The 24,348-nt window shown below is 38.1% G+C and overlaps 1 protein-coding gene across 2 annotated transcripts in view; it reads left to right on the top strand.

Annotated features, from left to right (window-relative positions):
• SATB2 (SATB homeobox 2) overlaps positions 1–24,348 on the top strand; it is a 195,789-nt gene that overhangs the window by 83,193 nt on the left and 88,248 nt on the right. For both annotated transcript variants that reach the window (XM_063647790.1, XM_054478699.2), the window contains 2 exons: positions 1,106–1,229; positions 12,863–12,965. In XM_063647790.1, coding sequence (XP_063503860.1) covers positions 1,106–1,229; positions 12,863–12,965 — 227 coding nt within the window. The remainder of the gene's footprint in view (positions 1–1,105; positions 1,230–12,862; positions 12,966–24,348) is intronic.

Here is a 24,348-nt window from a genome sequence, read left to right as displayed (position 1 = left end):
CATTGGACAAAATGAAAAGAAGGAGAGAGAGGGAAAGAAGGAGAGAAGGAGAAGGGTGGCCCTTCCCCAGGTGTCTTTATAGTCACATTCCAACTACTTTATGCTTTGTTTTCAGAAGCAGTGAAGTGGTAACCTAGGGGCGCCTTGACAAATCATTAAAAATCTATAGCCCTTAGGAGGAGCTTTACACAGCCCCTTATTCAATGGGTCCTCTAGGCCTGGTTAAATGTGTAGCACATAGTATTTGAAGAATAAACACCTCTGCTGTTTTCACATTGGTGTTATGAGGGGAGAGTTTTGTTCTTGTAGGAGGTTTATCAAGAATGTCCTGACATAGGAGATCTTTTTCTTCCCTTTCCAAGGGCCACATCAAAACAAACAAACAAACAAACAAACAAAAACACACTTTGTGGCCTGCAGAGATTCTGGGGATGATTTCTTTATTTTTTCAAATATGGCATCTGGAACAAGATATCTCTCTAAAGAACTGGAGGTTCTTTGCAGTCTTTTATTGTAAAGTGCCTGATAGGTGTGATTTAAGGAGTGTTGTCCTTTAGTGTAAGTGTTTTGAATTTTCCCCTTTTGGGGAATTTATACTTTAAAAATGGATCCCCAGCATCCCCATCTGTGTCTATGAATGGGTGAGGATCTGAAAAGTCATTTTTTGGTTCAGAAAGTAACTCTGAGCCATTCTATGAGGGTGAGGGTGGGCCTTCCAACTGCAAATCTGACAGGGGATGTTTGTTTACAGTTAACCTTAGGCATGCACAATAATTACATTTGTACTGGGGAAGTTTATAACCACATTGCCATGCCATTTCCACCAGCACATTGGAAAAATCATATTTTATAAAAATAGCATTTCTTGTATTGGAAGTGTCTATTTTTCTTGGATGAGTGGGATGACAAACTTAAAAGAGACCCTTTGGGCCCTAGCAAAGTCTTGGAGAAGCAGTTTTACTTCCCTTCCTTCACTTAGACCCCATACTTCAGCATTTCTTCTGAAGCTCCCACAAGACCCAAGAATGGCTGCTGCACTGTCTCCTCTTCAGTCAGGGGCCCTGGTTGAGGTTTGTGTGTTGTTCATTATTGTTCTGTTTTGCAGTTGTTCAAAGTTGGAAGACTTGCCTGCGGAGCAGTGGAACCATGCCACAGTCCGCAATGCCTTAAAGGAACTGCTCAAAGAGATGAACCAGAGCACATTAGCCAAAGAATGCCCTCTCTCCCAGGTCAGTATCTTCAGGTGGGGGTCTGGGAAACAGAAGAAGCCATTGGTAGACCCTCTAGCAGGGGGTTCCTTCTGCTTAAACAACTGTCTTCTCTTTCTTTTATTTATAGACTTACGCTGCATTTGAGGTGTAAAAGATTATGTTGCTTCTGGTTGTAGAATAGAAGTTATAGCTTATTAGCCGGGCATGGGGTAGCACTTTGGGAGGCTGAGGCAGGCTGATTGCTTGAGCTCAGGAGTTTGAAACCAGCCTGGGCAACATGGCGAAACCCCATCTCTACAAAGAATACAAAAATTAGCTGGGCGTGGTGGCATGTGCCTGTAGTCCCAGCTACTCAGGAGGCTGAGCTGGGAGGATTGCTTCAGACTGGGAGGTGGAGATTGCAGTCAGCCAAGATCATACTACTGTACTGTAGCCTGGATGACAGAGTGAGACCCTGGGTGGGTCTTAAAAAAAAAAATTAGCATTTATTGAGACTTTGGGTAAAGAGTATTAAAGGAGAGAGTATTAAAACATTTTATGTATACGGGCCAGGCATGGTGGCTCACACCTGTAATCCTATCACTTTGGGAGGCCAAGGCCAGAGGATTCCTTGAGCCTTGGAGTTCGAGACCAGACTGGGCAACATAGCAAGATAGCGAGACCCTGTCTCTAAAAAAAAAAAAAAAAAGAAAAGAAAATAGACATTTTACATATACAGCCATTAACTTCTCACATATTTCATCAGAGATAGGGACCAGTGTCTCCATTTTATAGATCAAGAAACAGGAGCTTAGAGAAGCACTTACATTCACTGCCTAAGCATACTAGCTGGCTAAGTGGCAGGCTGAGATGCTACTCCCTACCCCCCTGTTTCAAAGTGGATGCACCAGATTGTTGTTTTATTTGGTCAGCTGGATGAGTCAGCCATGCTAAACCCATCTATGCATGATTTATTGGGCCTTTTGCCTGTCTGGTGTAGAGAGATGATCTTTACATCATATACATTTGTAGAGGTTTTGTAGTGAATTCACCACAAGAAAATGCGTCATGAGGAAAAGTGATACTCTATTTTTTAGTGAACGCACCATAAACTAATACAAGCCATGAAAATGAGATGGAGAGGATCAAAAGAAGAGCAGTGGAGGAAAGGACTGCCTTTTCCATTTGTGTTCATGGGCTGGGACCCATTTTTTTCTACTGATGAGATAGTATTTTGCCTATGGTGGATTAGGGCTGCTGTAGAAATGAACCCAGGTTGACAAATTATCTAAGGCTTTGAATGGAAATCTGTTTCCTGGTGTGAGCTGCTACACATGATTTAAGACAATGTTAAGTTCAAGGGAAAATAATGAGAAACCTATTACAGAAACTTGCTGTGCCATGAGCTTTGTTCCAGGGTAAGGGAGTCTCTGGAAGATGGGAAGGCTATTGGTTAAGAGCATGTATCCTGGAATCAGGGCTGGATTCATGTCCTGGTTGACAAGCCTCTATAACCTTACCTTTATGAGCCCCCCTTGTTTGGTTAGTAAAACTGAGTAGTAATGGTTCTGAGTTATATAAAGAGGATTAAATGATTGGAAATTACATAAAATGCTTGGCCTAATGCCTGGCGTGCAATGATGCACCATAAACAGTATCAGCTATTATTATTGAGATATGATGTGAACTGAATGTGTGTGTGTGTGTGTGTGTGTGTCTTTGAGGGTGTTTTGGAATTTGGATCCTCTGAAGCAAAGTATGCTATTAATATTTTTGCTTCGAAAAAAATCAAGAAGGCATGCATTCACGTATAGGCAGCTAGATAGAAAAGGATATTATTCTGACCTTATGTTTAGGACTTTTCATGCAGGCCATTTTAATACCTACCTGTAGGTGTGTATGTAGATGTTAAAGCCTTGATGCCTACAAAGTTATAAAATGCATATTTTGATTATACTGGTGATACAAAGGAACTGGACAAAGAACAAGTTAGGAAAAGCTGTGAATGATTTTTCCCAAATTTCACAATCATTCACAATTAATTTTCTCTTGCATTCACATGGAAGTCAAAATGGGCTTTGTCTGGAAGTGTACAAGCCTCTAACTTGATATTACCAATTCAGAAATTTATCCAGGGCTTCTGAGGCATGTGGAAGTTTGGTCCAAACTGTTGTATCATGACAATCATGTTTGGTTATAATTGTAGATATGACTAGAGAGGCAACATGAGTGAGGAGAATCCAGATCAGAAGCCAAGAGCCCTGGGTTCTAATCTCAGTTCTTTTATGCCAGATATGTGATCCTGGGCAAGTCTATTCATTTCTCAGGGCCTCGTTAAACTCTTCTATAAGCTGGGCATCATTGTATTTGCATGTTTCACATAGTTCGGAGGGTTGTCTTGACGTTCAAATGAGATCATCTTTACCCCTATCATAAAAACCTCTTTCCCCTTCCACTGTCTGCTCTCATGGTTTGCTCACGTAGTTGCCTGACCTGAACAGTTCCTTCTCCTTCACCCTTCTGTTTGATCCTATGGGTTCCATCACTTCTCCATCTAAAATCTTTTTCCCTTGTGCCACTGCCTTGTTCATTCTTTCATCATCTGTCATCTAAGGTATTTCAGGTCTTTTTGCCTCATGACTTTTCTCCTGCCACCTGATTCTCCTGTGTTCCTTGTTTATAATTCCTCAGTCACTCTCCCTACCCACCCTATAGGAAGTACAGACTCCATAGCATAAAGACCATCAAGATGACACTGTTCAGCCTTATATTTCACTAGAGCTACCTTCTTCCCTCTTCCTGCACTCATTCTATATTCCAAACACATGAAATTAATTATTTTGAAATGTTTACCATTGCTCAAAATATCTCTTGAGAGTGGGAGCAACCTAACTAGTGTAGCATTACAAATCTAACAAAGCCATCTTCTGTATTATCTTAAAATTTAATGCCAAGTTTATATTCTAGTCCATATACCTGTTTTGTTGTTTTGTTTTTGTTTTTTTGTTTTTTGAGACAGAATTTCGCTCTGTCACCCGGGCTGAAGTGCAGTGGCACGATCTCAGCTCAGTGCAACTGCCACCTCCCTGTTCAAGCGATTCTCCCGTGTCAGCCTCCTGAGTAGCTGGGACCACAGGCATGTGCCACCATGCCTGGCTATTTTTTTGTATTTTTAGTAGAGACATGATTTCACCATGTTAGCCAGGATGGTCTCGATCTTATGACCTCGTGATCCATCTGCCTCAGCCTCCCAAAGTGCTGGGATTACAGGCGTGAGCCACTGCTCCTGGCCCCTGTGTTTTAAATATTTTTAAAATGGCATAAAATCATTTTGCCTGTTAAGTTAGTAATCTCCTTCTCTTCACATGAGATTGGTTCTTCAGGGAGATGTACCTTGTTAATCTCTGGCTTTGAAAGCCCCTGAACACAATCCTGGTGACTCTAGAGTCCTTCAGTTTGACACTTGCTTGCTTTTGCATGCGTGATTTCACCTGGCTAGAATGCACTACTCTTTTCTACTTGATGAAATTATCTTTCAGATTCCAGCTGGAAAGACACTGCTAGTAAAGTGCCTCAACCTCCTGGTTGAAGTAGTTGCTACTTCTGCTCTTAGTAGCCTTTGTAAATAACCCTGTCACAGCACTTATCTCAGCCTGTTGTCATTGTTGCCTGTCAGTTTCCATCACTAGATGGACTGTCCCCAATAACAGAGGCCATCTCTTATTGATCTTTGTGTCCACAGCATTCAGCATAATATATAGTTTGTATGTAGCTGTTACTATAATGCAGGAATTTAACCTTTTAGCAGGATAATTCTTTGTGGTGGGGGGCTGTCCTGTGCATTGCAGCATCCCCGTCCATTACCCACTAGATGCCACTAGCATGCCACTATACCCCTTCCCCCAGTTGTGACAACCAAAATGTCTCCACATGTTGCCAAAGGTCCCATGACAGGAGCAATACCATTCTCAGTTAACCAATTCTCTGATGTGCTTAATGAATTAAGTTTAAAAATGTTTCAGAAAGTGTAGTTTTATTAGTATGTAAAGTTAAAGTTTTATCGTTATTACAGTGTTCTTGGCAGATCCAAAACATTTTGAACTAGAAATAGTGAATAGAGTAATTTGGTGATTGATGCCCAGCACATTTTGGTTAAACAGGGGCTCATTTCTGTTGTTTAGATTTGGGTGAGATTTGATTTAGGCTTCTGATATGTTGTGTGATTATGGAAAATCTCACTGGGGTAGCTCTTTTCAGCTAGCATGGATATGTAATGTGGACCCTGGCATTCATCCTACGCCATTATCCTTAAACATTCCAGATTATTCACTTAAATTGCATAGCTAGATTGTAATTTAGTGTGGAGATAAGCGTGCCTATGTTGTTGGTGGTTGTCATAGAACAGATGCATGCAGTTTTTGTAGTTCAGCCTATATAAAGTAAAAAAGAATGCATTTTTGTTCTAAGCAAGGTGAAACGGTAATTCAACAGTATATTTCCACCAGCATTCCTGGAGTCCTGATTAAGAATCAGGCACTTTGCGATGGGCTGGGGATATAACAGTGAATCTGAGGGAGGAACTAAAACCCTTTTAATGAAGGAAGAAGAGAGTGAGGCATCCAGTACTACTCACCTTAGGTGAGAAAGGTGGCTTGTTGGGTTTTTCAAAAATAGACTCAACTCATGAGTAAAAGATTCCTGTTATTGAAATAATTCTTCCTTATTACCCCCAAGCCAAACCATTTTAGGTGATTCTTTATTTGAGTTTGGCAATTACAAAAGGGAATGATTCAGTGGATAGTTCATACTTTCTTGAACACCCCAGTGGTCTGAAGTTCAAAAGAGCAGTTTTGAAGGCGGAAGAAAGGTATGGAGAAGTCCATAAAAGTGGAACAATTGTAGCCTGAGGTATATATATATTTAAAACAGGGAAGTAATGATTTAGCCGTTCTGTCTGGCCAGATGCTTGGAGAGTACAGATTGTGGTTGTGTGTCTGCGTATTTGTTTTTGATTTCACCTTTCAAAGTGTGCTTAAGTGCTGGCACCTCTTCCTTTTCCTCTGATGTCTCTGTGAGTAACCACTTGCAGCCTCTTTCCTCTGCCACTGGCTGTCCTGAGCATCCTAATTTAGCAGACCTTAGGCATAGTCCTCCCTTATTAAATAGTCCTTAGCTGTTCCAATCTGAAAACATTATGATTGCATCTTTCTGTGGCTTACTTATTCTTACTTGAGGAAGAGTTGAAATACCTAAGGTTGGCTTTTGATTGCAAAACCCCAGGTGCTCAGGGTTTTGACCCATTTAAATAAGTAGAGGTACCAGTACCTGCCTTGTGCATCTCACAGGTGATCATGATGTTCAAATGGGATGACTAAAGAGACAATCTTGTTAACTGAAAATTGTGGGGTTTTTTTTTTTTTTTTTCCTTTTTGCGATGGAGTCTTGCTCAGTTGCCCAGGCTGGAGTACAGTGGCATGATCTCAGCTCACGGCAGCCTCTGCCTCCCGGGCTGAAGCAATTCTCCCCCCTCAGCCTCCCAAGTAGCTGGCATTATAGGTGAGCACCACCATGCCTGGCTAATTTTTGTGTTTTTAGTAGAGATGAGGTTTCACCATGTTAGCCAGACTAGTCTTGAACTCCTGATCCCAAGTGACCCTCCTGCCTCGGTCTCCCAAAGTGCTGGGATTATAGGCATGAGCCACTGCACCTAGCCTGAAAATTGTAATGAAAAGAACAATTTGCAAGTGCATGCAACTTCCAATGTGCTCCATCTCCTAAACATATTCTCTGTGACTCTAGACATGTTTTTTATGGTAAAATATACATAACATGAAGTTTACCATTCTAAACATTTTTAAGCTTACAATTGAGTAGCATTGATTACATTCACAGTGTTGTGCAACCATCACCCCTGTCTCTTTCCAGAACTTTTTCATCACTCCAAATGGAAAGTCTGTAACCTTTAAGTAACAATTCCTTATTCCCCTCTCATCCTGACCCCTGGTAGCCTCTATTCTGTATTCTGCCTCTGTGAATTTGCCTATTCTACCTACCTTATGTAAGTGGAATCATAGAACATTTATTTTGTTCTGGTTTATTTTACTTAGCATGTAGACATGTTTTTGAAGCAGCTCTGTCCCATGGTGCTGGTTGAGGCTTTGTTGCTAAATATTTGAGGAACAAAATGACTGACTAAAGTTATTGAGCTGCAAAGATGTTACTAGATTTCCAGTGTGACAATGGTATGGCATTCATATAGTGTGCCTTTAGAAATAGATTGTAGGATAATTATTTCTGTCATCCTGAGCAAGCCTTACCCATTTGGACTTAACTCATATGTACAACATGCCAAAACAATTGAGTAGTGAAATCAAGCAGCCAATTGGGTCAGCAGAAAAAAACAAATTGAGCATGTGCTCATCATATATAGTGGCTGATCAACTGCATGGACCAGAATCATGTTAACCAGTTGCCAACTGTCCGTTTAATTTAACCTAAGTTCATGTATGTAGTGGGGATGCATCATATCTTGTGTTAACCAGTTGCCAACTGTCTGTTTTAGTTATTTTCATGTGAGGTTGTTTTAGTTTGTGTCCCAACCTCATGGACTCATGTTGAAGAAGGCTCACAAATGACAGCTTGAAAATATTCCTAACCAAGGGATTACAGTGATCATAAGAAATGATTGCATAGTGGGGAGAAAGATGCCATTTGTTGATTCCACATCTTGTGCTAGGCCTTTTACACAAATCGTCTCACAGAAGAATCCTTACACTCTCTGATTCAGGAGACAATAACCCCAATCACAGGTGAGGGTGCTGACGTTAGACAAGCGAGCCATTCAGCAACACCTTAGGGGAAGAGCTCTCAAATGTAGTGTTTTCATACTCCAAAGTTCAGAGGAAGTGTTTCTTTCCCTTAAAATGGCAGCAGTTTTCAATTCTGATGTTATAGCTCAGAAGTGGGGACAGAGAGGGATAGTAGAAGGCTGCCAAATGATATTAAATGAATTTTTTTCATGACAAAGTAATTCCTCAAAATCAGTTTTTTTCCCTTTACCTAATTGAAGTATCATTATATTCTCATGTTTAATATGTTATTTAGCATATCACCAAGCAGGTTGAAAAGGCCGAAAATCAGCAAAGAATGCACATATTACTCATTGCCTGTCTTTGCTCTCTCCCTCATGTAGACATAGAAGAGGAGGCTAGGGGATGCCCCTCCTCTTCCCTCAGACAGGGGATTCTCACTGACAGAATATGTAATTCTTCACGTCGGTTTAAAAATGTTCTTCTTCATAGCAAGTGTATTACGTGTTTTCAGCTTAGCTACTCTTAGTACCACACTGCTGTTCAAACAAATAAATCCCTCCAAGCCAAGCAGAATGTAGTGAAGGATATCCAGTTATTTTATGTTTTGTTTTATTTTGGGAAAAGGGGATGCTCAGATCTCTGTTTTTCTAAGTGTATCATACAAATCATTTTAACCTGTGTTTATTATTTTGCTTTTTCCTATTAAGTTTTAAATTCCCTTTAGGTTCCGTAGTTTTCTTGGATTGTAAACTTCTTAGTTAACTCACATAAGGGGCCTGAGATCACAACTTCATGTTTTCCTTTTTTTGCTGTTGTTACCTTGTTTTTTGTTTTGTCTAAAGTATTGGTTGCAGCATCAGCCGTTGAGCTTGTGGTCGCTGATAGAGGTGGTGGTGAATGTTTCCTTCCATTCATTCGTTAGTCTCCCTTCTTAAGAGACCCATGAAATACTGGTCCACTAACAGAGTGTCTTCATGGTGCCTCCCAGTGCTATTTGACTTTGGGAAAGATGCTTTTCATTCTGAGCTTCTGGGGCCTCAGTTTGAAAATGGAACCATGCTTATAATCATATGTGACATCTATTCTCTGGGCTAGTTGAAAAACAAGTGAGTTAAAAAGTTGTTTCGGGAACCTAAAAGAAAATTTATTTTTAGATAGATCAATCTAGCTATCATAAGTATTAAATACCAATATTGTAAAATTTATTCTCTTGCAGTTTGGCTTAGAGCAAATTCAAGCCTGCTAGTAAACTTTGGAATAAGTAAAGAAAAATTCTAATATAGTTTGATTTCTGAAATACCTTATTTTAAAAAAATTCCAGATATTAATGGCCAACCAAATGTCAAATTGACTACAGATAAGGACACCTATACTTTATTTCCCATCCAAAAATCTTTATACTTAAAATTTCATAATTAACTACAAAGAAATCAGAAATTTTCAAGTTTCTGTAGTTGGAAAGACATTTTAACCATTTTAATTTATCTTAGAATATAATATTGTTCATAAAATAGCTTTGTCTGTGGCCACTGTTTATGAGGTGGTGTTTGTGGCTGTGTCTCGGTATCTGAGTGGGGACTGCCTCAGTTGCCCATTATACATGTACCCTCATCCTTTCTTTTTCACAGCCCACCACCATGCAAAGCGATACATGCTTAGTAAATGCAAAATCATTTTAATATTAGCCTTAGTAAATCATAGTTCCTCGGTTTAAGTGTTAAAAATAGCAATACACATATTTTCTGGGTTATTTGTATTAGTATTGCTTTGTATAAACAGGGATACTCGAGTTGGTTGCATTCTGGATTGAAAAAGTTGACTCAGCTCTTGTTCCTTTATCAAAAAGATGTGGATCCTAAAAGTCCAACTGTACGGTTGCTTTAGGGTGACTGGAAAACATAAAAGAGCAACATAAACTGCAAAATTATACATATTTTAAAAAGCAAAAAATTAGATCTTTTTTGGCAGGGTGGTAAGTGGGAAAGACTTTAATTATTACTCATCCCATTCTGCATCAACTGTATCTTATCAGGTTTAAGATGCTATTGATTGTAAGATGGATCTCTATTTCAGTGATGTTGAAGTATAAAAAGTGGATAAAATACGGTAAATACAGATTCTCTGTGTCCCAGGACCTTTAGAGAACATTGTTTCCTGTAGAGTAATAGCACATGCTGGGTTCATGTTAGCCCCTTTCAACTTTGTGTATCATTAATTAAGTTTTGATGTTCTAGATATTTAATGGACACTAACATCAAGATGACCTTGTAGTATGTGTCCAGAGCATTCTAGTGAAGCCTAGTGATTTAGATTCAGATTATGAGAATTTAACACTCTAATTTAGGGTTAGAAAATATTCATGAAACTGGAATAATCAGATATAACATGTCCTTTCTTTTAAAATATTCTGAAGATATTTTTATATCTTCTGATTTTAAAGTCTTCTGAGGATGGACTATAACAATTCTTATCAGTAAAAACTATTTTGGGTATTAGTTCTGCATAAAGACCTGCAGGGAATTGATATGAGTAAAATGTGTCACAAACTCAAACAGACTTTTCTGGTGATTAAAGATTCTCATCTAGGAAATTTGTTTGCTACTTTTTTTTTTTTCGCTCAGTTCATAGTTGAAGCCTGTTTATGTTTTTGTTCTGTGATCAGTAGAGGTAACAACTTATTTATAATTATCTGGGACAGAAAACAAATCTGATTGAGTCAGGGTAGCCAACATCTCCTTTATAAATGAGTTGTATGAAATATAGGACCTGCTGATGGAGCCAGTAGGAGCCCAGATATTCATTTCCTTGCCACTCTGCCTTGTGCAGGGTCAATTGAAGATATAGCAGGAGCAAGGACAAAGAGAGGGTAGAGAGTGAGGGGAATTTGGATTATTTGGGGCCAAAGTGATGCAGTCTTCTGGGCTTGTGGCCTCATATTATGGGCCAGGAAGAATTGAGGAACAGTGCCAGGCAGTAATTAGACACTGTTCGTTTTAGTTCACTTCCTAGACCATTTGGCAATACAGAGTTTAACTCTGACTCCTGCCATGGCTGTGTATCCTGTGCCTTTCCAGAGGATAAATTCATACAAACAAGATAGAGAGATGACAAGTACGTTTGTGATTATTCACATATACCAGTGTGGCTGATGCATCTATTATTAAGCTACTTTCATGTTAAAAAAATTTATTATTATGACATTTCAGTTTGGCACTTTTAAATCTCATCTCTGTCCCTTTTCCTGTGTTAAATTTCAGTGACTCAGATATCCCACATCAGAACTATGTGAGACACGAGATAGAAAAAAAAAAAATGAAACAGACATAGTCACTGTCCTCAAGGGTCTCACAGTCTAGGAACAGAGCGAATCTCAGCCCAGAGCGGGAGCTAGCTCAGCTAGTTAGGGAACAGCCGTACCTGGTTGTTAATAGCACAAAGCAGAAGACTGTCTCCAGGAGATTAGGATTCCAGTGGTCATCCTATAAGGCAGGAGACAAGGCCCCATAGGTTCTGTGATACACTCCGATGATATTAGCTCTTTGGGTTCCCAGTGCTGTGTTCAGACCTTGGGATGAAAAGAGTTATCCTTACTGTCTCCCCTCAGAGAAAAGAATTGTCATGTTTAGATCAGCAACTGGGGAGGCTAACCATCCTTGAAAGAGGTTTCTGGGAATTGAATTAGGAACCCCCTCCCCTACCAGTACTGCATAGTGATTAAAAAAGAGGAGTCTGTTTTTTTAAATGGGAGTTTATGAAGGTCTGTCTGCTGGCATTTTAACCTCCTGTTAAATAACTTGATTTATTGTTACCCTTTTTATCTCTACTACTTTGTAGAAATGTCATTAGAAGTTCTAAGATTTCTCTGAACTGTTCTATGTCTGGGGCTAACTTTTTTTTGAGAAAGATGAGATTTCAAGGCAAGATATAAAACCTTACACAGGTCATTTGGATCTCTTGAGTTGTTTATGCCCAGGACAAAATAAAAAATAAGAAATAAAATCTATGTATAAAACATACACAGTCAATTCAGGTATACGTTAACATCTGCCACAAATGTTGGCCCAAACATAGTGTATTAACTGCAAACATATCTCTGTAGGAAGTTCAATTCAAGGTGTGCAATTATAATTTTAACTTTTCAGTGCTATGTCAGGCTATGCTCCACTTCTCTTTTAACCCCAATTATTAATACACACAAATAGCTGAGCAGTTGGGCTGAGGAGGATGAGAGCAAGGAAGAATCATGCACTTAAGCACTCAGAAAGTTTGAGCTTTGGTTCATTTTTTATTGAAACACAGTACAAGTATTATGTTTAGTTTCCCCTGCTCTAAAATAACACTGTTAATTTTTTCATTTGGTGAATTTTCACACAAGTTCTAATCACACGTTTCTATAAATTATATTAATTTAACTTATTTCCCTAAATGTTGTTCTGCAGTGTGTAGCACGGATGTTCTCAGATTCTTGGCTGTGTAAGCTTGTTGCAGTTGGAAGCGGAACAGAAACATCTGAAAGGCATTATTTGGATTACGGATGCTGGAGCATCTGATCTCACCTTTTGCTCTGGTTCCTAAATCACAACTGTTCTTCCTCTTTGCATTTAATCTGCATGTTCTGTCCCCTCCATTGTTGACATTGCCCCAGGGTTGGCTTTTTGGAGAAAGCACTATCATTGTATAAATTAAAGGGATGGTAAATTCAGGTAATCGTGTTTGATGTTAACAGTTCAGTTTACAGGAGTGGGGACTGTTTTAAGTTTAAAAGAAAAAAGAGGTTAGTGCAGGTTATAAAGTGCTCTTTCTTGTCCCTAAAAAGAAGTAGTCATATTTTGAAAAAATAACTATAATTTTTTTTTTCAGAGTATGATTTCATCCATTGTAAATAGCACATATTATGCCAATGTGTCAGCAACCAAGTGCCAGGAGTTTGGGAGATGGTATAAAAAGTACAAGAAGATTAAAGGTAAACTGACTTTTTTGTTTGTAAAGCCTGTTTTCAGTTTCTGAGGTTCATGAGTTGTTGGTTGTTTGGAATTTATGCTCATTTTAGATACAATTTACGTAATTTTTTACAAAGGTGAGATCTTTAATATTCCTGTCATGAGATCCTGGTTGGCTCCCTTAAAACTAAGAAGATATTTGAAGTAAAAGTAAAATTAGTAGCACAATATGTTAAGTTTATAGTTTTCATAAGTGATAACTGCAAAGACCAAAATCCTTTAGAATGGAAACTTAAAAGCTGTCATTCTAGGTTAAATCAGCACTCATAGTTTGGGTACTGATTAACAGATACTGTTGGGGTATCAGGATGTCTTTGGTCAGAAATGGAGTTTGATGTTGTGTTCCTTTGTCGATGATTCCAGAGCAGTGGTGAAAGCACGGGCTCTGCATTCAGGCAGACTTGGGTTCGAATCTTTAGCTTCTACATTCTAGCTATGGGAGCTTAAGCAAATTATTAAACTTCACCAAGACTCAATTTCCTCATCTGAAAATGGGAAATCATCAAAGTACTTAGGTCACTGGGTAGATGCGAGGACTAAATAAGACAATACTGGCACAAAGTAACCTCTTGACAAATAATAGTATACTCCTACTAATAATTAATAGTAGTAGTCATACTAGCAGTAATATATTACATGTGGAATTATGTTTGGTCCTGAAAATAAAGTTCCTTTGTGCAGTAAATAGCATGCCATTTAGATCATCTAGACTTTTAAACATGTCAGGACCATTTCAAATATGTCAGTGGTGGAAAAATTCTTTTGTTTTCACTCCATTCAGATAAATGTTACCTACCAGTGTCCCTGAGGGGATTTGGGGAATTTTTTGTAACATTGGTTTTGATGGTCCTTCCAGTCCATATTTTGCATAATTATGACATATTTATCACACTTTATAATATGTATTCATAGCCTTGCTTACTCTGCCCCCATCCGAGGGGCAAATGACAATTTATGGTGGGTAAGTAAAAGTAACGGATGAATTTGTTTCTTTTACTACTTGCAGATTTTCTCAGGGGAGACAGGATGTCAAAGTAGTGCTTGTTGGCTATTGAGTGTTTGGGAGATTTTTGACAAGGTTATCTTTTGAAGAAATGAAGTTTACAAACATTGGCAGCACATTTCTGATCACAAAGGAATGAGAGCGTTTTATACTAAATATACGTTTTATAAGGCAAGCCAAAATATTGAGCTACTCAGGAGAAATTAAGTACACTGAAAATTGAATTCAGATCCATTTCTTTTCAACAGACTAAAATTCTTAGGACCCGTTAGATCCTGGTTTGGGCAAATGCTTTAGCATATTAATATTCACCTTTGTACAATATAAGATGAATAACCCCTTCTTATTATAAGACATCGATATGTGGCTCAGAAGGTTTCTTTTCTGTAAGTGTTGCCTCCAAGTTTTTCTTTTAAAATAGGATTGTTAAAGTGCTTCAGCATATCCTCTTCGGCTGAAAATCAAAAGAATCATGCAGCTTCAAGGTCATTTGTTAGATCCCATTTACTTGCCGTTCGTTATAAGAGAAAGTAAGAGAGTGTCCTCTTTTAATAGGCTGGAGTGTAATTCCAGATTCAGAAAGATTGGAAACTCTTCACTCTAGTGTTTTCAGAATTGCCACTACAGAATGTGTGTGTGTTTGTGTGTGTGTGTGTGTGTATTCGCACATTAACACTCATATCTTCTACTTTTCTTTTTTCTTTCCTGGAGCTTTAATTCTTCAAGCTGTATTTTTTATTATTATTATTATTTTTTTAAAGATAGTAAATGCACAGTTAAATCTTTAAGTGCTGTAAAAGCAGACTGAGACCTTGATTTCATTCAGTCGGTCAAGGATCCACACCTGAAGAGGCTGTCAGACACTGTGTACACATACTATTCAAAGAGATGGAGCTAGTCATTGCTGTTGAGAAGTGTGTGTGTGTCTGTGTGTGTGTCAGTAGGAGGAGAAAAGGGAAGGTTAAGGTATGTGTGAAGTAAACACAAGCTGCCATAAAACAGTTCAAGTGGTGTTGATTCATCAACCAAGGGAGTGGGAGGGAAAACAAAGAACTCATGACAGGTATAATGGTGTGCAGAAAAGAAATACCCAGAGAAGTGCGTTTTATTCACTTTCGACCCTCAGAAAAAGGGAAGTGTTGGACTGAGGCAGGCACATTTTATTTGGTAGAAGACTTTTTCTATGAATAGATGTTGCTGTGGGAGTTTCTACCTAGTAGGACTCATTTCTCATGGGAAAGTAATGATTTGATTTGTAAAAGATGTTTGTGTCCCTGCTTTCAAAATGAAAAAAAGGCAGTGAATTCCAAATTTGGAAACCAGTAGTAGTGAAACCAGAATTCTACCATAGGGCTTTTTCTGAGACCCCAGAAGTCAGAGTTCCATGTCCCTCTCAGCCTCCCTACTTTCCATTTCTGCCTCAAAGTTACCAATTTACATGCACTTCTATGCACTATTCAGCGTAGAAGAAAATCTTAAGTCAACTTACTGAGGTCCCAAACTAAATGCAGGCTACATTGTTAAATATGTTTCCTATTATCTGCTAATGTCTGTTTTAATAAAACAGTGGGAACTAAGTGGTTGCTTCTTAATCAAAAACATGATTTCCTAAACATAAGCTATGTGATTCTGTTACAAATTGCCACATATAGATCTCCTAGGTCAAAATTTTTTTCTCTTCTCATAGAAATAAATAAACGGTAAAATAATGATATACTCTGAAAGATCAAAGTAAATATGACTAAAACCTGGCAAAAATAAAAGTCTACTGGAAGGACAAAAAAAAGATCAGATTGCAAATTCTGTAGTTAATGCTTAAATAAATATGAGAAAAATGAACAATCAATAATTTGATATCATTAAAAACAGATGTAAAAACTATATACAAATGGAATTGTCTAAATTTTGAAGTAAACATTTTAATGTGCATTTTTTGAATTTGTTGTTATTTTAGCTAAACTATTTACACTTATTCTTTAGAAAGTCCTAAATTGGTTTGGCTTAGCATGTTAACTTTATTTTCCCCAGTGATCACAGCAAAGCACATTCTGTTTACCTTTTTTCTTTAATTTCAAAGACAATCATGGTTGACACAGACATATTTGAGTTAACATGAGCATTACTTCAGAATAGATAGGGAGACAGTATGTATACTCTGGTTTCAAGGTCTAAGACCATGAATCTGTTTCCCAGGAATATTTGACATTGAAGAAAATGGAGTGGGTAGGTAGGGTAGGGTGGTAGGTTGGTTTAGACAGCATTTTTTTTTTTTTTAATTGCTGATCATCACATACCATAATTGCTTCTGGACCAGATTTTACAATGTAGAGCTCATAAGCTCCGAAATATAAGAAAAAAGAAAGTAAATTTTATCTAAAAGCAAAGAAAAAAGACCAATATTAATAGTTGTTTAATGTTTAGGAGTTTTAGTATTGTACATGAGGAGATTCCATAGACACCTAGAAACATTCATGCTATTCCAAAATTATTTTTAAGGTCTTGGGATTATGAGGGATGTACCCAAGTAGTTTTTTCATAAGTTCTACACATTTTAGTAAAATTTTAATTTTTTACACAACTTTTTTTGTCTGAACTCTTGATGTGAACTTTCCCCATCATTTTTGTGAAATGAAGTGGCAATCATATATGTAGTAGCACTATCAGTTTTACTCTCATGGCAATCTACTTTTGTGGGGGATATAATAAAAATAAGAAAACGCCTTAATAAAGAATCTTTTGTATATTTTAAATGTGTCCTAATTAATAAGTTACAAGAAAATAATTTTATATCTGAAGTGTTTGTCATCTGGTACCAAAAGCAAAATAAGCAGTCATCTTTGGTGAGGTCAATCCCAATTATTTAATATGCCTCAAGAATTGAAGGGTCATTGAAAGTTTACACAAATACAGGTGGCTATTATAAAATTATTTGTGTTATAAAATAATACCATTAGAATGAGTGGACTGAACCAAACCCTGTATTTTGGCCAGAGTGCAAAATTATCCCCATCACTTTTCTTTTCTCAGTCATTGCCCAAGAACCCTCTGATTGTTAGTTGTCTTAATTTTATTTGTTTATTTGAACTTCTTTTGCCAGATATTAAAAAGCTGGGAGAAAAGAGGATTTTAAAAACCAGTGTTACTTCCCCAAGCCTGGTTTATTCTAGTAATCAGTATTTTATCTGACCCTGTCTGATCTAGTCTTGCAAGATCAAACGTCCAGGCCAGCAGGCAGACAGTAAACAAAGCCCATGAAGGGTTTCGGTAAACACAAAGATTAGATGTTGAATGAAAATTAAACTCCTTGAACTAGTCCTCTGTACTAAAGTGGTTAAGTGGGTTGTGATTAAAAGAAATAAGTAATTATGATCATTATAGCTGAAATGATATAATGTTACCACATTTAAAGCACCTCTTGTACTCAAAAATGATTGTGTCATTTACAAAGTGGTGCCTTGGAGTTGAATAGAGAAATCAATGTCCCCTGACCTGGTTCCATAAGGCAGCCCTTGCTTAGCCATGGTGGTATCAGTGGTCAGGACAATGCCTTTAATCAACTCCTGGCCCTTCTGCCTCTGCTGTTGTTTAACTCTGATGAGGTAAAAGTAACTTACTTTTGTCTACCTAATTTTTCTGTCATGAGAGAAATTTGCTTTCAGCTTCAGATCTAAATGAAGTGTTCTGCAAGGAAGTTTGTCTGCCCTCTGCCTATGTTGTATCTTGTTGGAAGTAATGGCAGGATAAAATCCTCTGAATATTGTATACATATTTACTTACGTATTTTATACTGACAAATTATAGCTGTTTACGGGGTACAAAGTGATGGTATGGCCTTTAATACAACGTGAAATGATTAAATCAAGTGAATTAACCTATTCATCACCTCAAATATTTGACATTTTTTGTGATGAGAACACCTGAGACTTATTCTGTGATATTAAAATGCACAGTACTCAATTATTAGCTATATTCACCATGCTGTACAATAGATCTCAAAAAAAAAAACACTTGTTTCTCCTCACTGAGACTTTGTACCCTTTGATTATCATCTCACTGCTCCCACCTCTCAGCCTCTGTTAAACACCATTCTACTCTCTACTTCTATGAATTCAATTGTTTTAAATTCCACATGTAAGTGAGAATGTGCAGCATTTGTCTTTCTGGGTTTGACTTATTTCACTTAGCACAACGTTCTCCAATTCTACTCATGTCGTCACAAATATTGGATTCATGGAAATAGAAACATCATTTCTACTGTCAGCCACCTTTTATCTCACCAGTTTTTCAACATATAGGAGAGCCTTGTGCATTTTCATTGTGGTAGTCACTGATAGTATGCATAGATCACCTATGCCTACTTGGCCCTCCAATGAAAAGCTTATTGGTAGTTTAAGTGGAAAAATGGTGCGTGGGGAATGTCTTGAGCACTCAGCTTAGACATGGACTAATTCCTTGCATGGATCTTAAGAAGCTCGTTCCAGCTGTACTGTAACTGCTTTGTTGGGCTGAATATACTTATTCATAAATGTTTAAAGATATAAAAATGTTTGTTAATAATACAGTTTGTAGATTAAAAGAAATGAGCTTGCAATCTACTCATATTTGTACTATTTGTGATGTTATTTTAAATAGACATTAAGAAAGGATGCAAAGGGAAAAATGATCTATTTCCTTACGCCCCTCCCTACTTCTCTTGCATCTATTCATCCATCCAGCCTCATGTATACCTACTCTTTGGAAGAAGCATAAGACATAGTTCCTGCTTTCCAAAAGCCTACAATCTGTATGAAATGCTTAATTTATAATATAACATATATCTTGTCATTCAAAAACAAATTCTAGCTTCTATTTCATATATAATACCTGGCAGGATTCTAAGGGCTGGGAATACAGTGGAGAGCATTACCTTTTTCTTCCTCACAAGATAATTGTAGTCATAATTAAGTAAATAATTTTAACTAAATGTTTAGTGAGCACTTCTGCTACAGGCCGTAATTAATGCTAGAAGCAGTGAGAAATGTCCATACACACATAAGATATACTTCCTACCTCTAGTTGTGTTGTCCTTAACCTGGCAGGGGAAGCAGCTGTATAAATGGATCTGGTAAATATATAGTAGTGATATAAACTAGTGTGATGGTGGCATAGAGGAAGGTCCGGAAACTCTTCTTGCTAGGTTTGACATGGGGTTGGGGGTGGGCGGTTAGGGAGAGACAGCGCATGAATTATACCTTAAGGACAAGTGGAGTTACTGCAGCAAGGAGGAAAAGAGAAGGAGGAATGTTTGGGCAACCGCATGATCATCAGTACAGATGCAGAGGTACAAAAGAGCATTGCATGTTTAGAAAATTACAAGTGGCTGTCCAGAATGTCTAGAATGGCAGTACATTTATCCTGATACTATAATATAACAGGTGCTCAGAATGGCTAAGCTTTTGATCAGTGAAAAGGCAAAAGTAGAACTAGCTGGATATAGGGAGGGTAGTGACACCAAATGTTGATAGAAATGGTTGGGACCTGGCCGGGTGCGGTGGCTCACGCCTGTAATCCTAGCACTTTGGGAGGCCGAGGCGGGTGGATCACAAGGTCAGGAGGTTGAGAGCATCCTGGCTAACATGATGAAACCCCATCTTTACTAAAAATACAAAAAGTTAGCTGTAATCCCGGCTACTTGGGAGGCTGAGGCAGGAGAATCGCTTGAACCCAGGAGGTGGAGGTCGAAGTGAGCCGAGATCATGCCACTGCACTCCGGCTTGAGTGACAGAGTGAGACTCTGTCTCACATTAAAAAAAAAAAAAAAAAAAAAAAAGGAAGAAAAGAAATGGTTGGGACCTGGCTGGGCGATCATATTTGTTGTAACAATGAAAAATAAGGCTGAGAAGGTAGAGAATACACCTTAGGGGTCTTTGAAAGCCCAGTTGAGGTATTTTGAGAATCCTTGAAGGTTTTTCAGCAAGAGAGTGACATATTGAAAGTGAGGTTTTAAGAATGATTCCTCTAGACACCATCTGAAGCTGTATGAGGGTGTGAGTGGGTGTATGGCAGGAAGGGAGGTGGGTGGGAGGGGGAAGGCTGGTGTGTACACCTGGTGGAAGTAGGCAAAGTCGAATCTATTGCAGTAATTGACGGAAATGGAGTGGTGAGGGAAGTGAGGCCCTGGCTTTGAGTGGCACAAGTGAGAAAGACAGGAAGCCACCAATGCAAGAGGTTCAAGCAGAGGCGAGCCATGAGACTTGGTGAGAGAAAATAGGGGTATGGGAATGAGAAAGAGACATGCAAGCAGAATCCAGGTTTTGAGCTTAAGTGACTCTTGATGGTTGTGACACAAATAGGACAATACCAATGGAGACGAAATTGCCGATACCTCAGTGAGAATTTTGACAACTAGGCAGAAATGTCCATTAGGCTGTTTGAGACGTGAAACCAGCCAACTAAAGGACAGGATGGAGAATAAATTTTCGGGCCACTTTATTGGATGACAATTGAAATGGTACCAAATGAACATTCCTTAAAGAGGAGAGCAAGAGCAGGAGAGGGCTGGAAGCTTTGAGAGGAAAAGGGCCAGGAGTTAAGAAGATGCAACTAGAGAGAGTGAGGTGTCACCGAAGCCAAGGGAAGATGAGTTACTGGGGGAAGTGTTATCAAGGGTGCAGTGGAGGGGCAGGGGAGAGGAGAGGGAATTGGAGGCTCTTGGCTTTGGCAGAAAGGATACCATAATGACATTGGAGGGAGCTGTCTCTCTGCAGTGTGAGAACAGGGAAAACCTATGCATCTACTAAGGGACGGGTGGCAAGGACATGAGAGGAAAGAGTCTAAACGTGGCTAACTGAAGCATGAGGGCTAAGTGTAATTAGCAGAAAGAGGATGGAGCCAGCAGTTTTGAAGAGGAAGAGGAGTGATAAGCAAGAGCCCACCAACTAGGAGGGAATGGATTTGAGGCTCAGATAATGCAGTGCCTTTGAAAGAAAGAGGAATAGTGATGTTTTCTTCAGAATCTGGGAGAAGGGCAAGGAGATGTGTAAGGAGGGAAGGTTCTGGAGATGGAGTGGATGGTGAGGATGGGCAGCTCATGCCATGAAGTGTGAGGCTGGGCTGGCATGACCTCCTAGCAGTGAAGGAGATAATGATTGGCATGGGGGCTTGGTGGTGAGAACACCTAAAATGGGATCTGGACAGACCATGTCTGGGGAACAAGGAGGGAGTGTGCTTTAGATTGCTCCTAGTTTCAGATTTCCATTTGTCCTGCCCAGAAACAGAATAAAAAAACTCAAAAACAGATAGATGTGATGGGGGCTGACAAAGAATCTACGGAAGTGTGAAATGAGAGGCTTTGTGTGTAGACCATGAAATGCCCAGCTTATTTAAAATCTGATGATTGTGGGGACATCCTCTTCTACTGGGGAGACCAGCAGGTGAAAATCAGAGAACTCTTTTGGTTTCTTGATCAATTAAATAAAGATTATTACCTAATTTTCCTTAGATGATTACAACGTTCAAAGCTGAAAAGCATTTAAGCTTATAAGGTGCTTGAAGCACTTAACTATAAATGCTATGTAAGATGCTAGGACTGAAATCACATTGCCTAACGGGAGACAGTTATTTGACTATTTGCCTGACTGATGAATGGCCTTCATTCCACCATTTGTGAGAATTTAAGATTATTTGACCCTTGGAGTCCTGAACTCCCAAGGGAATGGACATGAATCTATAATCATCTAGAGTACAAATCAGACTATGAGTTCTAACACTGGGCCTTTCGGGGTATCACCTAAGTTCTATGTACCATAGAAATTTTGATTTTTGACTAATCCCCCTTCTGGGCCAAAAGCTGCTTGAAAGAACTTCAGAGGTGGAGGTTTTGGGAACACAGGAACATATCCATTTTCTGTCCTCCCCAGAGTCCTTTGAGCATGAGGCCTTAAACACAGTGAATACTTAGTAAATATTAATAGAATTGAATGTAATATAGATGAACTTATTTGAATATATGCATTTAGAACAGTTTTATTTTTACACATATTATATGGTGCACTAATCTTATTTGCTACCTGATCTGTCAATTGAGAGAAAAAAAAGAAAGAAAAATCTTTGCTTGTTTAGTTCATGTTGCAAATGTCCTTAGCAAATGTCATTGGTTAGAATCATTCTATTTTTCTACTAGTTATTGAGCTAAAGACTTAACAATAGTCAATTCAGTTGAATAGGACAGTAATACCTTTATAAAGTACAAATTAGAGACCATTTGTGTAGCCTAAGATAAACATGCCTTTGAGGTTTCACAGCTAGTTTATTGAGTATTTTCCTTAATATAATGGCCTAAAACATTAAAGTCCTATAAAATCACAGAGACTGGTCAGAGGAAAAGAATGAATCATGAATTGATTGTTTTCTTTGATTAACTTTCTTCAGGTAGGTTGAATTAAAGAATTAATACACATGGAATGCCAACTGACAAAGGCAGAATTTTCCTAAGCAGTAATGTTAAGTTTCAACAATATGATTTTTTTTTACTATCATATGCTGAATTCACCTTAGAAATTATAGTTTTAGATTAAAATAAAGAGTGAAAATAAAGATATTATTAGATATAAGCAGTTTTAACCTATGTAGAATGTTATAGGAATACTTGAAATGATCAATGATATCAAACTGTGATAAAGCATTGTTTGAAACCAAAAGGGACAATAGTGTTCTGGTACAGAGGGCGGAGACTAGGAAAGGTGGATAATGCTCACTTTTTCCACGGAACATAATGGGTCCTAGGAGCTTTTATTACCAAAGAAACAGAGGTGTCCACATTTGAGTTACTTTATGGTGGATATATACGTTCCTGTGGAGGTTAATATGATGGAAAAAGGAAGTTGATAATAAGGGGAAAATACACCTAAGAAAACCAGTCATATGGTATTATCACAATGCTGGCTGGTAGACTTTGCTTATGGGCTGTTTTATTAGGAGTTAACAAGTTGGCTCTGAATATCTTGCTCTAGGCAGGGACTTTTGCAAGCAAGTTCTCAACCCGGAGACAAATTCTCTCGAACAAATTTAGAGAAAAACAAAATCTTTGGGTTTGGTAGCAAGTTTTTTGTTTTTTCTTTTTTCTTTCTTTTACTCTTCAGCTCTTTCAAGCTCAATAATTTTTTAAAATTATATTTGGTGAACTCTTCTGGTAGTAGTTTTATTTGTTTGTTTTAATGGTATGGGATTTATATCTGAGAGAGCTATTAGCTTTGGCTACTGCAATCATGTCTGTCTGTGTTTGTATTAACAGAATTTTTTTTTGTATAATAAATTGACCTTATACCTCCAGTTATTGACTAGGAGAGAATAAACCGGAAGTATTTTCAGTGACTAGGCATATTCAATGTTGGCAGATGGGATGCTATTCTGGTTTGTTGGGGGAAATTAGCATTATGTTTACCTTTTAAAAAGATTTTAACCCAATGAAAGACTTTGGGTGGACAGTGGGGTTGTTGACCATTAATGTGTAGCCCAGCTGAGTGAAAGGAGACAAAATAAGTATCAGGTGGAAGCATACGGAATTGCCATTTTTGTAGGTCAAAATTGTTACATATCGCCAATTTCATATAGTTCAATTATATATGAATTTGTGATTGCTGAAGATTCTCAAGCTGTTATATTATGTGAGTGTGCATACCCAATTTCATTTCTTGTTGGTTACATGTTTCAAAGAAATAATTTCTATTTAAAGAATTTATAGGGTACTTGAGAAAGCTCTCTGCTGTGTGATTCATATCTCTTTCATCAGTCAGGTGGGAGTCCATGCTGATGACACTCATTTTGGGACAAAAGCTTTGGCCTCAAGAAAAATAAGATAATGGGAGGGGATTTATAAAAATAAATGTAATCACTATATTTATATAGTGATTATATAGGCACATATATATGTCTTACAGATGACTAGAATGAATTGCTAATAAACTGACAAAATAGGAATTTAAAGGAGCTATCTTTTATCATCAAATAGAAATGCACTTTAAATCATAGGCAGATGTTATGGGCCCATCTACATGTAGCAGACAGTTAAATTGTCTGAAGCAAATATATTTATTGATGGAGTTTTTTAAAGTTCAGATTATTCAGTACTGTATCTCTAGGGGCTGCCATCATTCCTGGCACATGATAGTTGATTAATAAATGTTTATTATATGAATTTTAATGTAAATCTATTTAAGTGATTAGCTGATTCAACTGTTGAGGAATCAGTGATTCCATCACTTTTTGAATTGACAGTCTTTTCAGTCTATGTTACACAAAGCATACAGTGGAGGCTCAGGTTGAGCTTTTACCATTCAGATGACTTATCCATCCTTCATGTCACA

The sequence above is a fragment of the Pongo pygmaeus genome, chromosome 11 (genome assembly GCF_028885625.2).
Source record: "Pongo pygmaeus isolate AG05252 chromosome 11, NHGRI_mPonPyg2-v2.0_pri, whole genome shotgun sequence".
Taxonomy (NCBI): domain Eukaryota; kingdom Metazoa; phylum Chordata; class Mammalia; order Primates; family Hominidae; genus Pongo; species Pongo pygmaeus.
This window is presented reverse-complemented; position numbering and strand designations above follow the sequence as displayed.